General features: G+C 35.0%; 1 protein-coding gene across 9 annotated transcripts in view; it reads left to right on the top strand.

The window, feature by feature from the left end:
- Nucleotides 1-17,075, top strand: part of LOC141457500 (uncharacterized) — a 48,780-nt gene that overhangs the window by 14,725 nt on the left and 16,980 nt on the right. For 7 of the 9 annotated variants that reach the window (XM_074134583.1, XM_074134586.1, XM_074134585.1 and 4 more), the window contains 2 exons: nt 8,991-9,081; nt 12,574-12,777. In XM_074134583.1, the coding sequence (XP_073990684.1) occupies nt 8,991-9,081; nt 12,574-12,777 (295 nt within the window). Of the gene's footprint in view, nt 1-2,412; nt 2,516-2,568; nt 3,407-8,990; nt 9,082-12,573; nt 12,778-17,075 lie in introns of those variants that run through there. The other 2 variants (XM_074134587.1, XM_074134589.1) reach the window with 2 other exon arrangements.

A 17,075-nucleotide genomic window follows, 5' to 3' on the forward strand; every position in this document is an offset into this window, starting at 1 on the left:
CTCCCATTCCAGCAGAAAGTCGAGAGTCCGCCCGAAGGTCAAGACTCTCGTCACAAATAAACTCCATGTAAGCACTGGGAACCCGAACAGCACTGGATGTTTCACCAACCGCTCGGTCCTCACCAGACGCCTCCGAGGAGATTTGATTAAGGGGTGGTGGTGGAATAAACACCAGGGTAGAAGGACGGGATGGAGGAAGGGGTGTAGGAAGTATTGGGACAGGGGTAAGGTCAGGAACAGTAGCTGCCGGAGTGGAATCAGGTATGGGCGCAACTGGGGGCTGCTGATCATCTGGACCCCCAGCCGCATTCCCCCTTCACCAACAACCGGTCGCGAACGTTTTTCCTTAAAGTGGATCTGTTTTCCAGATCCAGCAAAAGTTTAAAATTTTCCCGTTGGAGTAACTCCACCATATCGGGCTCCACTCCAACGAGAACTGTTTTGCCCTTCTTGCCGGGAATAACAGAGCGAATATAAAACTTTCTTCGCTCCATACCCCGGTTACATTTAGCAACTAATTCCAGTACCGTATTTGGATGAACATCCTGCGGTAGCCAGCTATAGAATTTCTTCAAAGGGGTTGATCCCCAGGTCCGATCACACAATAACCAGGGTGACCCTCCACCCGTGGACCAATTCCCTTCAGAACTGGTTTGAGCCAATCAAGTGTCTCCTTGTCCGCACATGCGAACCGGACACACCCATGCCTCAATATATTAGAACGGATTCTCGGAAAAACCGAGCCATCCGTTTTAAGAATAGCGAGATCAACCGCATTAACTAAGTAATCGAGATCTCCCTTGGTCAGCTCCGAGCCGCTATCCCTGCAAAGGACCCGAACAATGGAGTCTGACGCCGCAACCTGCCCATAAGATGGACGTGTATTAGAGGGGCCTGCCGTAGAGACAGCAGCCTCCTTCGGTTTTTTAACCGCAACCAATGGGGAACTACCCTCCGACCTGGGCCGTTTCCCGCTGACCACCCGCTGCTGAAGGCTCACACCGACAGCAGGTTCGTCAGCGGGATTATCCCCACTGAAATCCAGCGCACCCAAAGTTTTAGCAATTCTTTGGCGCTCCCGTCGCCGAAAGCGTTTATTACGCCGTTTACTATTTCCCTCCGATCCGGAGGGATGGGTTATATTAGCGGGCACAGCCGCTTCACGGGGGTTTAATGCGTTTGAACAATTATCACTTTTACCGAAGTCATCCATTATATTTGAAAAAAGAAAAATCCATGGAAGGGATAAGACAGAATAAAGGAACTCCAAATAGCAGCACTCCGTTCCACCGGGGAAAAACACCGAACCCCGAGCCCAGTGGCCTCAGAAGAGCCCCCTCCCTTAACGAGCAGGACCCCACCCAGACACCACCTGGAGCTACTCGAAATGAGGGATTTTCGCATTTTGAGCAGGGCAGCCATCTCTACCTGGTTACGTAGCAACGGGCCCCTTCCTTCCATCCAGCCCAGGGCGCCCCCCAGTTTTATCTTCGGTACCCTCTGGCAGAAGGTAGGACGGGGACCCGAGAGATGTGCCGATTTCACGATAGTCGCTGCCACCCAGGAATCCCATGCCAGTCCTCACATACCGATCAGGACGGCCAGGATCACCAGGAACGGATCCTCCAAAAGGAGGCAAACCGCTATCCAATGAGCCCAGCACGCCTTCACGTTCCGCCTACTCACGAAGAAACCCTGAAACCGACGAAGCCGCAACCATGGCAGGCCAAAAGGGAGAGGAAACCGTACAAGGCAGGCCTCACAGACTCTAGCGACCCCACCAAGCACCAACCAGAGGAGGCCTAATCTAGATCCAACAAGTGGAGCCATACCCGAGCCATCCACCCAGAAGGTGACCCGACAACAGCAACGCCGGAGACGAGCACTGCGCAAGCGAGGACCAGACTAAGGCGGGAAAGGAAAAGAGAAGAAGGGAAACAAGGAAAGGGTAAAGGGAAGCCGGTAGGGGAGACACACCGACCCGTCAGAGCCCCGTTGGCCGCGGCATCAAAAACACTACGTTACCAGTCCACACTAACGAGTAAGTGAGGGTTGACTTGCCGTCTAAACTCCAGAATCGCATAAAGCTTTCAACCGGAGTCCCAAAGACCTTGTGAACCTGTGCTAGCCTAGGTCAAATTTATTAAATGCCGAAAGAAATATAGCTTTAGGCAAGTAAGGGGTACAAATAAATAGTATTATTTGATTTAGTTGGAGTGATGATAAAATTGGCGGGAGGTGCCAACCAGGCGTCCAATTTATAATTACTTAAGGATTAAGAATATCCAATGCTATAATGCCACTTAGAAATTTGGTCATACTATTTTAGTCAATACTGAAAAACCATATCAATATGCACCACTCAAAGTTCCGCCCCACGCAGGGCATTAATCTTTACTCAAACTTTTTCAGGAAGAGCAAACTGACCAGGCATTACCAACTGTTTTGGAGTGTTTGGGTAGAAAAACTACACACCTTTCATCAAAAGTGATAAAAGTCCTCTCCAGAATTAAAGGTAGAAAAGTTTAAACATAGAAAAGCTAGTTTAGTTGATGAGGCAGTTGTTATAATGGTTGATGAATTATAAGTTGGTAAAATCTCAATGAAGAATTTACTTCAAAAGTTTAGCTCTCGAATTGACGCTAAAAATTTAACTCGTAAGGAGGATATTAATGAGTTGAAGACTTATATTCAAGTTTTGCAAGTAGAAAATAATAACCTAAAAAGTACAGTTCAGGATTTGGTGTCTAGAAATGATTTGTTGGAAAAGCGCCTAGATTCTTTAGAGACTTTTTCAAGAAGAAATAATTTAATATTTTCAGCCCTTGATGACTTAAAAAGCTCAAATGTAGAAATTGTTAGTAACTTCAATTCCGAAGTACTGGGAGTTGATGTAGCCTGCAATGGTATTGATCAAGCAGTCACCATCAATGTGTCCAGTAAAAAGAAAAAGCTAATAAAAGTTATATTTAATAAAAATAATACTGTTCGCAATATACTAAATAATACAAAGAAGCTCAGAGATACAGGGTATTTGGTTAATAAAGATTATTCTTAGGCAATGAGATTTAAGCAGCAGAAACTTTTTCAATTTAAAAGGGAAAAGCTTCAGCAGGAACGAAATAAGAGAATATAAGTGAGAAATGATACTCTATTTATGGACGATAAAGCTTATTATTGGGATATTATGGAAAACTGTGTGAAGATCAGAGTAGACATTGCTTATACAAGGATGAAAAGCCCTATTGGGGGACGAAGAGGAGTGAAGAAAAGAAAGGAGCTGTTGAATGCATCGGCATCCGGGTTTGTTCCAGACCGGCCTACTACTTCTCGAGATACGAGTACTGATGCTAAGTAGCAGCTAACGGCTGTCTGTCAAACTGTTTCAATTCCTAATGATTCTACTGTAAGTAAAAAATTTCTGAATATTTTAAGTTATAATATTTGTGGTATAAAAAATAAAGATAAAGATAGCTTTTTCATTAGTTTTGTTCGAAATTATGATATTCTTTGTTTTTGCGAAACGTTTATTGAAGATAAAGATGTAAATTTTATTTCTAATTATTTTCTAGATTGTAATTTAGTGTGGGTATCAGCAACAAGAGTTTCAAATTATAGTTGCGAAGTTGGGGGTTTGTTGATCTGTTGTAAAAGGGAACTTATCTCTAAAGGTTTATGTAAATTTGTAAACAATAATATTGATTTAGTAGAAATTAAAACTAATAAAATAAATAAAATATACCTTTTGCCAATTTATCTAGGTCCGAGTAACTGGAAAGAAACAGTGAGTTCCCTTACTGATTTTGTAAATGAAAATAATAATTTGCAGTTCTTATTATTAGGCGATTGGAATGCTAGAGTAGGAGAATACCAATGTTTTGATGAGGGGTTGTTAAATTTTGAAAATTGTGATGAAAAGAGAAGTTCAAGAAACAAAAAGCTTAATTCTGAGGTTAAAGTTGTTCTTGACTTTGCTGATGAGCACAGGTTTTTAATTATAAATGGGAGGACATCTGAAGATGAATGTGGAGAATGTACTTACATTGGACCAAGGGGTTGCTCTGTAATTGATTAGGCGTTGGTAAAATTAAAGACTTCTATGTAATTAATGAATTTTGGTCTGATCATATGCCAATAAAGTTGAATTTGAAAATAGATTTATAGGAGCTGATAGAGAGTCTTTTACCATTGATGCCAGGTTAATTTGGAAAAATTGTAGTTTGGAGACTTACAGAAATACTGTTGAAGAGAGATTAGTAAATATAGAGAGAGTTGACTTAAATGTAGTAAAACAAGCTGTAAGAGCAAGCGCCAGGAATATGCAGTCTTTTGGGGATTCTTTTAAACCAATCCAGCCTTGGTATGATAGGGAGTGCTTTAGATGAGACATAGAATTTTTAGATTATTAAATTTATTTAGAATAACAGAGTCAAGGTTAGTAAAAGATAAATATATGATGGAAAAAGTAAAATATAAAAATCTCTGTGAGCATAAGCGGAAAACTTATTACAACCAGGCTGCTATCGCTATTAAGGAGGTCAATAATGCGAATGAATTTTGGTTGCAAATTAATAAATTTAAAAAGAGAAATTACAAGTGTGGGGGAAATAACCAAATGGGTATCTGAGAGATTATATTAGTGGAGGAATTAGGCTTCAGGGTTATAAAGTAAAATTATTACTTTATGCAGACGACATAGTTGTTTTAGCGGACAAGTTTGGCAGCCCTTCGTTATGTGATAAAAGATGTGGAGGAGTATGTTAAAATGTGGAATCTGACGGTAAATCTTGCCAAGTCCAATATTATGGTTTTTAGGAAGGGTGGAGGGAGGCTAGGTAATAGAGTGTTGGAAATTTAATGGCCAGCCAGTTAAAGTGGTTTGCACTTATAAATATTTAGGAATAATGCTATCGTCAACTCTCTCATTGACTTCCCACTTTATTGAATGCTCTCGACATGCTTTATTGGGGATTAACTCTGTTTGGTCTAATTTATTTCTAAATGATCTTATTCTCCTTTCTTCTAAATATGGCTTGTTTAATTCGGTGATGCGGTCTGTGTTAACTTATGGTTGCCAATTCTGGAGTTATCGTTTCGTAGATAAAATAGAAACAGTTCAAAGGACCTTTATTAAAAAACTCTTCAGACTTCCTAAGAATATCCCGGATATATTTAGAGGCTAAATGTGTGCCTATTCATGTCTTCACATTTGGTCTTCATTTAAAATACATAATAAAATACTAAATTACCTCTTTAATAGCCAAAGAAATAGTTAAAAAGAAAATACTGTGGTACAGGGAATGGATGAATTTGGCTAATAAATTGGGATGTGTTTATATAGCGAAATTTGTGTTTCAGTCGAACAGCTGGAAAAAGAAATGAATGTTATGTAGGGAACGGATTCGTATGTATTTACATATTTTTTTCTAGGCAATTTACAGACGTTTTTCAACTAGAAGTATTTATACTGACACTTTTTAAGCCGTTTGAGTCTACTTTTATTTCACATATTTCCACATATTTGGATGTTATCGCATATTTATACATATTTGATTAAAATAAATAAATATTTCTACATATTTAATCAAAATATGTACATATTTTTTCATATTTTTCATTTTGGGCATATTTTCATAATTGGGAGGTGGTTGACAGGAACTATGAACCCAGACTGTAGGGCTGTGAATCACAGTGGGTACAATGGTTATTGTAATTTACACAGAATGCTGCTAAACAGTGACGGGCACTTGTTAGTTCTTTGAAGTTGTCTGACGTTGTCTGTTCTTTCAGCTCGTTCGTTGAAGTGTCCAATTCATTTCGTTCGGTCACTTAGTGTATTCTTTTTTGGGTGAAATGCCACGAACATCGGCCTCAAACAAACAACTGGTTGCTAAATATCTTCGCGAGTTTCCAGCAGAACTTTTTCGAAGTGATGGAGACATTTTGTACTGCACGTTTCTTGCTCTCAACGTTCCCAAGTCACCCAACATATTGCCACCGGATCGCACATAGAGAATAAAAACAGAAAGAAAGAGAGGACGTCCTATCAAGCCTTCCTTACATCTCCATCATCAAGTAAGTCTACTCTTACTGCACAGAGTACAGATTTGTGTGGGGCTTTGGTTAGAGCAGATATCCCTTTCCACAAATTTAAAAATCGTCATTTCAAAGGATTCTTAGAGACCTATATTGGGAAAAAAATGCCTGACGAGAGCTCTCTGCGGAAAAACTACCTGGAAGATACTCGTATCTATAAAGCTACACTAACCAAAATTCGAGAACATATCAAAGATGGACCGATTTGGGTGTCAATTGATGAAACCGCTGACGTTGAGGGCAGGTATATTGCCAATGCAGTTATTGGAAAACTTGACAGTGATGCTGACGTGGATTCAAAGCCATTCCTTTTGAACAATGAGGTTCTCGAAAAATGCAATCATTCCACCATTTCACGATTCTTCGATGCCTCAATGCATATCCTATGGCCCAGTGGAGTTTTGAACGAAAAAGTTCTTTTGTTTCTCTCTGATGCTGCCCCCAACATGGTCAAGGCTGGGCAATCTATTCAGGTATTTTATCCTAAGATAATTCATGTGACGTGTATTGCTCATGCCTTGCATCGAATAGCAGAAACTGTCCGATCTTTGTTCAGTGACGTAGATTCCTTAATCTCCTCGGTTAAAAAAGTGTTCTTAAAAGCACCAAGTCGCATTAAAATGCTAAAAGATCTCTATCCAGACTTGTGCCTTCCACAAAAACCAATATTGACAAGATGGGGTACTTGGCTGGAAGCAGCTCAGTATTACTATGAAAACTACAATAAAATCAAGAATGTCCTTTCACATCTCGAAGACGAAGCAGTAGCGATAAATACAGCCAAGTCTTTATTCGAGAAACCTAATTTAAGGAACGACCTTGCATTCATTTCTGACAATTGCGTATTTCTTGCACAAGCCATTACCCAACTTGAGTCTCAAAATGTTCGACTGGCAGAAAACGTGTCCAACGTTAAAAAAGTCACCGAAAAGGTGGAAGGGATACCTGGGAGTAAGGGAGATCTGATCAGATCAAAACTGGTAGAAGTACTGAGCAAGAACAAAGGGTGGGAGACCATCTGCCAGATTTCTGATATTATCAGTGGAACAGAAGTCACCTCAGAACATCGTGTACCCTTTACAACCAACGAGATAACTTCTTTCAGCGAGGCACCTATAACATCTGTAGATGTTGAACGATCTTTTAGTCGTTACAAGTCCATCTTACGCCCAGATCGTCGTCACTTTACGTTCCAACATTTGAAATATCATGTGGTTGCAAACAATTTCGAAGAGTGAAGTTTTCAAAATTGAAAATTTAACATCTTTTTATAAATAGTAAAAATGTTCTTTGTTGTATAAATCATTATAACTTGTAAAAACAAATTATTTTGTTCCTAATAAATTATTATAAATTGTAAAAATGTTCTTTTCTTGTATAAATAATTATAACTTACACCCCCCCCCCCCCAAAAAAAAATCCATTTTCATTAAAAAAAAAGTCCATTTTACTTAAATATTCCAGAAAATATTTTAAGAAAATCACATATTTTCCACATAATTGACGAAAATAAATGCATATTTTAATTAAATATTTGGCATTTTTAAATACATAAAAATCCGTTCCTTAGTTATAAGGGAAGAATTAATGCCCTATTACCAGTCGACTAGCAAACTACGAGCCTCCAATGGTATTTACCACAATATATATAAGAGACTGTCCCTGGAAGTGGATTATTTGAATCTGGGACTGGAGAGGTCGCAAGTCAGTAGTTTGATTAAAGTAAGTGCTGAAGCCCTCAATTTGAATTTCAAACCATAACAATTGTTAGGGGAAATTACAATTTCTCTATGTGTGACCTTAAAGAAGTCGAAGATGTTTTCCATTTCTTGGGACGTTGTATAACTCTTAAAATGATAAGATTGAGGTTCTTTGGTGCACAGTACTTATCGGAAGATGAAATGTTGGGTTATTTGAATGGTGCAAATTGGGCGGTGTTGGGACTGTAGATGCCACGTCCTTGCCTTACATTCAAGCCTCATATCTCCGTCCCTATAATATTTTAACTCAATAATGTGCAGCATGAATTCACAAATTATTAGCTTCCTTAACTTTATAATCAAGCTGCATATATTGCTATATAATCTCTTTAAAATAATGCTTCAATTTCATTTTTAATTCAATTATTTTTCATTTTAAAATCAAAACAATCAAAACTTGACTTCATAATTTTACTTATGGAAAAGTGAAATCTGTGATGATGTGCGTTACATGCTCTGAATGTATGAACTATTCATTCAACTAAGAAAAAGAAAAAACGCAAAGACCCTATTAATAGTTTTTATGATGAATTCCATATCACTCGGTTTCGAAAAACCGTTTTAAATTAGGCAAGTTGATGATACATCGACGCTCGATGCTGGAGCTTAATCACTTCTCCGGTAGTTTCTATGAACCATGCCTGCTTTTATCATAGTTGCTTGAAACACGCCTAATTCATTTAAAAGATTTCTAGTGTAACTAAGCGTTTCTTCAGCTAGTGGCAGCATGTCTTGTAAGAAACTTACTTTCGAGGCTTATATCGTCCTGACTGCGATTTTTGGACAGACCTGTTCAAAAATTCATTCACTTCTTATTTCTTTAATTTCGGAATCGTTAACTGTGGTGTTACAGCCTTGTTAAAAGTAGACAATCAAAACTGCCCGAAATTTATTTCAACTCGATCATTTAACATTTTCATAAGATAATGGTGAAAAGTAAAAAGGGTATCTAATACAAAATATTTGGTATCACTGGTGGTGAACAGAACGAAATGCGATTGAGTATAAAAAAACTCACTGCCGTTTTAACAAATTTTCCCGACCCATTCTTTGTAGAACAGTACGTTGAATATTAACGATAATTACCATGTATATAGGTAGTATATTTAACACTTATTTTTCCTTTTGTTTCAGAATTAGAGGCTAGTTTCCCTTACAGAGATGTCAAAATTAAAAAAGGAGAGGATGTAAAAAAGTACTACGACTTAGAAGCTGAACTTGGCAGGTAATTCTCACACCTTTTATAATCTGACTTTTCTAGAACCGTAGCATCGGACTTTCAGCTCCAGAACCCCGTGCTTCGGCCAGCTCCTCTTATTAAAGATAATTAGAGGAGGATTACGATGCAGAGGCAGCGTTATTCACTTCATTACCTGAGAAGTGGACCAGATAAACCAGCTTGCTAAAATAAAAGTTTTTAGTCCAGTTTATGATGCTCGACTGGTGATACACGTATTCTTCATCATACCTCCCACAATACGTCCATTGGCAGCCTCTTAATCTTGTCTCATATTGAAGGATAGTGTTCTCTCTTTTAAACTAAATCATTGAATTATATCGTTGAACCCTGTCTCTCCAAGTATTGCTCATTTGTTTTTCGGTTACCACATGGCGGTTAGTACTTTCTTTAATAATAATAATGACAGAACATAACGAGTTCAAAAGGCCAGGTAACTTTCTTTAACTCGAAAACCGAATCGGTGAACGATTAATGTTGCATAACCTCCAATTCTCAACTATATTTTCTCGACTTCAGAGTGTTATGTTCTCGAGTTCAGAGAGACTATGTGCCATTGAAAATTACTCTAGCATTTAATACTTTTAGCTTTTCTCTCTAATGGAATGTACAATCAAAATCTAGGAAACACTAATCGCTATAAAGTAACTAATAATAATAATTATAATAATAAAAAAACTCCCCAATAACTACCGGAAAATAAACTTGAGATTTTTGTAGAAGTCCAATATTAGCGTATTGGATTTCCACGCGGAGGACCAGGGTTCGAATCCAGCTGCTGACCCATAGATCTTCTCTTTCTAGCAGCTTCATTGTAGATTACTCATTGTAGAGAGAAATTCGGTAAAGATCTCATTGAAATCAGATAAATAAAAAAAGAGTTATAAAGGTTTTGAAAACCTCCAAAATTTAACCTTCTATATCTCCTAAAAGATAATCTCTAGAACATTGAAATTTATACCAGTTATACAGCTAACGTTTCTCTACGATTCGGTAAAGAATTCATTTGAATCTGATAAATAGAAAGAGTTATAAAGGTTTAATATTTTAACGAATTTGAAAATCTCTAAAATTTATCCTTCTCATGACCTATCATGACTAAAACATTGCAATTTATACCACTTATACAGCTATGTTTTGTCTAGGATTCGATATAGAATTCATTGAACAAAATAAAAGGATTTAACCTTCTATATTTCATTAATATTATCACTAAAACATTATAATTTATACCATTTATATAGATAAATTTTCTTTACAATTCGGTATAGAAGTTATTGAAATCTAGTAAATACCAAAAGAGATATAAAGGTTTGAAATTTGAATGAATTTGAAAACCTCTTAAATTTAACCTTCTATATTTCATAAGCGATAGTAACTAGTACACTGCTATTATTTATACCAGTTAAACAGCTAACTGTTCATTCATCCAATTTTTTTTGTACGTTTAAGGAGTTGATTACGCCGGCATTTATGTTAGTGCATTTTCTATGTGGCAATTGATTCTCATTTAAATTCAGTTAATTTCAGTTTTATAAAGTTGTAGAACTTTGCTATTAAAATGTTTGTAAATAATATGATTTCAAAGCTCAAATCATCATTCGGGATACGCTACTAGTAGAAACAGATGGTAACCTTTACGGATTAGCTGGTGCAAGAGTACTACAACTTGCGCACAATGAATAAAATTAATACTAACTAATGCGATAGATCTATTTTTATAACATGCTCACTTATAAATAAAGTTTTTTAATTGGAACATAACACTCAAACAACCATTGGTTACATAGCTGTAACATAATCCTACCCGATAACACTTTTATTTCCATTATTCCTTTCTGTATTCTCGGAGATATATTCTTTAAATAAATTTTAACCATATAAATATTAGTACAGAATCTGACAATACCATTCCCTACATTTCTAATTTAATTACAGAATTTAAAAAAAACAAAACAAATCTTTTACAAATAGTTACCGGCTTTCTCATACTACATTATACTAGGCAAATGAATTTTATAGCAACTTAAAATTTGTACTAAAAAAAGAATCGAGTTAAATATACGTGCTTACTGAAAGGAACTAATTAAGAAAAACAAAAAAAAAAAACTAGAAAATCTATCCTCTAACTAATTCGAACAGCAAGTCGATTTTTTGAAATTTGGAATTTGTGTTAAATATTTCATCCTAATAGTGACAAGTCTATGAGTTTCACTGAAATAGTACTTTAGAGGGGAGTCCTAACACTTCCTCTCCAAGAAATGTGCTTAATCGAATTTTAATGGCCAAATGTTCGAAATAAAAATTATAGGACTATTTGACGCAATATGGCTTCCAAGATTGAAAAAATTTAAAGCAGCCATTTTCGAGAAAATATAAAATAACTGAAAAATCAGTTATTCAGATATATCAGAAGTGGCACTTCCGATTGACTGCTTTTGTTTAAACGTTTATTGCCGTGATCTCTATCGGCGCCTAAATCAAATATCAATTTTATAATTTCTGTAATTTTTTGTTTTTGAGTTATGCTGATTTTATCCACTTCATAGACACAGTCTCGCACAAACCTGCAGACCTATTTGTAGAAACACTTTTTTGGAAACTCAATTTTCTAAATTTGGAATACGAGTAGTACAGCATTTCTTCTTGCGTTGTATTATAAAAAAGTAAAAATCTGTCAGTTTTTCTCCAACTATAATTCTCAATATTCTAGCTCATACATACAACTTGTTAACCCGTTACATTACGCTAAAAATTTAATTTTGAAGTCTACCCTTTCTCTTTAAAACAATTTTTCTTGAGTAAATTATTGAAATATGTAAAAGTCATATACATATATACGAAAAAAATCTAAAAGCAGAAAAATCTGCCCAGAAAAGAGAAAATTTGGGTTGAGTAATTTCTTCTTGGAATCGTACCATCATATTTAATCCTTAAGATGAAGTGAGCATGCACTGTACTGCAATGGCACTTTAGAGAAGAGCCGACCTCATAAGTGTCCTTAATCGAATTATTAACGAATAATTAAAACAGTACCTACAGATCTATGTAAATTTAATAGTAATTGTAGTATTTTAATTGTAAATTTCATAGTTTGGATTGTATTCCGTATATTGAGCGCCCGTAACTTCTGATGAAGTCCTTTCGGAATATGAAGTAGACAGCAAGCTTAGAATGTAGATGTTGAACCCGTAATGCTATGAGGCAAAACATTAACGAGCCTACTTTTAGACGATAACTATCGATACAGTCAAACATTTTCCTAAATCCGGAATGGAAAAAACTTACTATCACTGTCCACACTAGATAATAATTAGAATTTTTTAAAACGTTAATTACTGGTTCCAAATTTCGACGAACTGATATGACTTAGTTATATCAATTTATGGCTGAGTTTCTTCTGATTCTGGAAAAACTGGCGAATCGTTTCCATACTTTCCGTTTTATTATAATAAATTTTATAAGTATTTTCTTTTACAGGGGAAAATTTGGCACTGTATTTAAGTGTCGAGAGAAAGGCAGCAAATTAACGTTGGCAGCTAAATTTATTCCAATAGAAAGAAGACAGGATCGGAAGAATGTGGAACGCGAGGTTGAGATTATGAGAACACTCCAACATCCACGGCTCATTCAACTTTATGACGCTTTTGAAGCAGACAACATTATGTGTGTCATTCTAGAATTGTAAGTTTTAAATGTTTTTCAGGTATTCATAAATCTTCTAATATTTTTTATTTTTTCTGCATCTGTTCAATAACTCATCTAACCATTTGTGAGAGAAGTCGTACTGATAATCACTATTGATTTAAATCATACTAACATATTTAGCTAAAACTAGCCCGGCATCCAATCGGAAATACATAAAAACAAGTCGTGGCTCCTATACCTGCAGAAGGAGTTATGAATCCTCGGAGGCGGAGCTAAGAGTCATCATCCTGAAGTGTGCTGTCTGAGGTCACATAACGATTTTGTCCATCAATAGCATAGCTATAATTTTGGTTGATATTTGTTAAGGTAACTGTATCTCTTTTACTTTAAGAAGTTTAATTGCTTCTATCGTTATAAAGCGAAACCCCATCACGTATATAGAAAAAAATACGAAACCTGGGATTCTATTTAGAACGCCGATTAACTCCCTTCACCGACGCACATTGCAACACTAAAACTACTGTAACGTTTACTGAAAAACACTTAAAACTATCATTTTAAAACCAAAAACTTATTTACAAAGCAATTATACGATCTATGTCTACTTACTATGTAGTTCAACCAACCTTTCTTAATCCCGTTGCACTCAGATTTCCCAATCCAAAATCCTCCTCCAATTCACTGACACTTCCTTTTATAGCTCTTATCTTACCTGCCATAAGGACATCAATATTCCTTTCGATTTACATCTGGTTACCAGTCGGTATAGAAAATTTCACTCCAGGCTTACCACCCCTCCCTTTTCGTTTAGTTTTCATTATCAATTTCCACCCTGCCTGGAAACTCTGCGTTTCATCTAAAGCAAAATTGGCTCTGAGATCATTTAATGTAAATATGAAGACACACCGTTGGGTTTGTAGTTTTTCGGGCGCCGTTTTGGAGCGATGTCATTCAATTTCAAAGTCAAAATAAAATCTTATCTTTTACCTATTTAATATAAACTTATGTGAATATCAGTAGTAATTTGAGGATAATAATTTTCAATTCTTAGAAAAAAAATCTTTCACATTAAAAATGGAAGTGTACCTGACAATATGACATCTGATTTTGTACACTTTTCTTAACGGCAAAATAGGAGTCGTGTTTGTACTGTTGAAGGTGTAACGTCGTGTCTTGCTGTTTGTTCTTTAAAAAGTGGTTTAAAGGAATCGTACTGATTTGAAAATTTGTAGAAATATTGTTGTTATAGTTCTGGTTATTGATATAATTTTCAACAAAATCTACCGGACAGTTTTTAATTTGTGAGTAATTATTCATTTATTAATTTTAGTAAACAGATTTGAGCAAGTAACAATCAAGATTAAATTTGGTGGTAGTAGGGATAGAGAATTGAACATCATAGTTACTTGGACTTCGCTATTTGCAAACATTAACAAACAGTAAGAGAAATTTATTTGGCTATTTCTATCCATAAGTTACATATAAACTGATTTTAAAAATACTAGAAACCATATAATAAATAATAGTAACAGCAATTATGTCGATTGCAGAAGAATTTAAAAATTTTCGTCTTGAGTTAAAAAAAGATTTTGAGGAAACTATATCGAATATTATTGAAGAGATAAAAGAACACATTTCTTTCTTAGACGTTAAAGTTAAAGATGTAGAAACGAAAATTAGAGATGTAGACAGAGAGGTGAGGGAAAAAATATATTGTAATTTATGATGTTAATGAGGATTTCTCAGATTATTGGGAAATGGAGAGATACATATGCGATCTATTTAAAGAAAAACTTGAAGTTGACATTGCAGTTAATGACATCGATTTTATTAGGCGATTAGGCCGAGGAGATAAAAACAACACGCCTGTCCTTGTAGGATTTGCAACTTTTCGTAATAAGCTCCTTGTTATGCGAAACATCCTTAAATTAAAAGGTCTGAAAGTGCTTATTTCAAATGATTTTGCAAAGGAGGTGAGAGAAAAGAGGAAACACTTGTGGCCCCAAGTGTTAGAGGCTAGAAAAGAGCGTGAGGTAAAAAGACGTGGTTAGAGTATGATAAACTCATCATTAAGGATGATGTTTACTCCAAAAATGCAAATAAAAAGCGTTTGTTGTCTACTTCACCCCCTATGGCGCAACAACAGGAAGTGAAGGTTACAGATATTGCTTCAAGTAAAAAAAATAAAACTGAGAGGACTGAAAACATAAAATCAAACTTAGAGCGTCTCTCATATAAGCCTCAAACTTCATCCGGTAATCATGATAAAAAACAAGTTCAACAAGAAACACCGACACGGCTGAAGACATAGCAATCATCCGTTCTTGAAGGGGGGAAAATTGTGGCTTACAACATTCATGGATTGAAAAAAGCTTTATCTGATCGAAATTTTGTGAATTATTTGAACAATTTCCATGTTTTTTTTTACTTTTCGAAACTTTTGTAGAGGAGAAAGATGTGGGCTACTTCAGCTGTTTTTTTCCGGAGTTTTCACTAAAATGGGTTGCAGCATCGAGAACTGCCACAACTGGAAGAGCTCTCGGTGGGCTTGTGTTTGGTGTTAAGAGATAAAATCAATAGGTTAGTGAAATTCACTAGTTTATCCTGCTGTGATGTTATACAAGTTCAACTGATTAATGATTGCATGTACGATATATTGTGCCAGTATACTCAAATTTTATCTCCTGGGAGTATGAATTTAGAAAAATAGCTGAATTATTGTTTTATTAATTTATTTTTTATTGAATTATTATGGTTACAGTTATTGCAACAGCATGTATTATATATTGGCATATTATTATTGTAATATCATCCTTATTATTATTAATATTATTATTATTTATTTTTTGTCTATTGTAAATTCGACTCCCCCAACGGTCAGTGACCACGGTAGCTGTCTTTATAGTCATATTTTTTTTCCATTTTTCTTTTTTATTTAATATAAAATAATTATGCTTTTATATATGTCTATAAAAATTGTTTAAAAAGAGTTTTTTTTTTTAGTTCAAGTTTGATTATTTTGTATTGTATAGATGTGTACTGAATTATAATAAAGACAAAAAAAAACGCAAAATAATTAAATCTATTTAGTCAATCATGCAGTATTGAATTGTAAAATTCATATTATATAAATTTTAAAACTGATTTCTGTATTTACAAGCGTGTCTATTTTAAAATAAGATTCAGACAAATTGTGACAATAAGATTTAATAATACATTTTGTGTTATATTTTTCATTTTCACAACATTCTTGAAAACAAATTTTTCCTTAAATATTTTAAGCTTTGTTTTGGCCATAAATCAACGAAAACTTTTCCTGCAATTATTTTTAATAAATGATGGTGTTCCCAAAAATTTCACCATCATTTGTACCAGCAGAAAACTATATCAATAACGATTTATTTGCCACCAAGTTCAGTTTGAATTTAATAAGACGTATAATATAATATTAATAATTTGTAATCCATAAATTAATAAGTAACATTTCTATTTTTAAGAAAGTGCGAATTTAGTTTACTTTGGCTGATCGCATGAAGGTATCACCTCTGTTGCTTTCCTAATTTCTGAAGTTTTGTAATGCGGATGTTTTAATAGATTCGTCCACATTTTTAATTTCCATATTTTGTAAAACCAAGTTTCATTCAGTATAAATGAGCTACGTTAAGAAGTTAATTTAATTTCTTTGTTCAAAAACTAGTATTTTGTTGCAATATTCTTATTTTAAGTATAAAAAGAAATTAAATAAATGAATAGCTTCAGTCATTAATAAAATGCGGATTTTGAAATTCGACAGTTACCTTGAATTAAGAAAACTAATTTGTTTGCCTCTAATTTCAATTCTTTCGGGCGTTATTACTATTATTATCTTTAACCCTTAAATCTACATTAAGAACGAATTTATTTTACATTCTTTTCAGTTTATTAGATTTTTTTTATATAAACAGATTAGAGTTTTTATAAACAGAGTGAAGAATGTGGATAATAGTTAACAGTACTTAAATGATTTGAGATCTTTGAAACTGAATAAATGAATGAATTATATTTAACGCAAAGTTTAAAAAGCTGAGCATTGGTGTAATTTGTAATGCCTTTATAGCTGTACCGTTTGACGTGTTTGTCCTCTAATTAAGTTCAGAGTTAGTAATTAAAATAAGGTTCTATTGTTGCTATTTAGAGAGGATCGCTTTGAAACGTTATTGAATATCTGTTTACTCATTGTTCAATAACTCAATTGCAGTCAAGCTTTCTAATTGATTAAACTGTTTGTTTTGAGCGGGCCAATAGTTGCGATGGTGATTAACGTCCCAAAACTCTTTTTCATTCTTTTGATGCCA

Source organism: Rhodnius prolixus, unplaced genomic scaffold (genome assembly GCF_049639745.1).
Source record: "Rhodnius prolixus isolate KJV_2025 unplaced genomic scaffold, Rpr scaffold_16, whole genome shotgun sequence".
NCBI lineage: Eukaryota > Metazoa > Arthropoda > Insecta > Hemiptera > Reduviidae > Rhodnius > Rhodnius prolixus.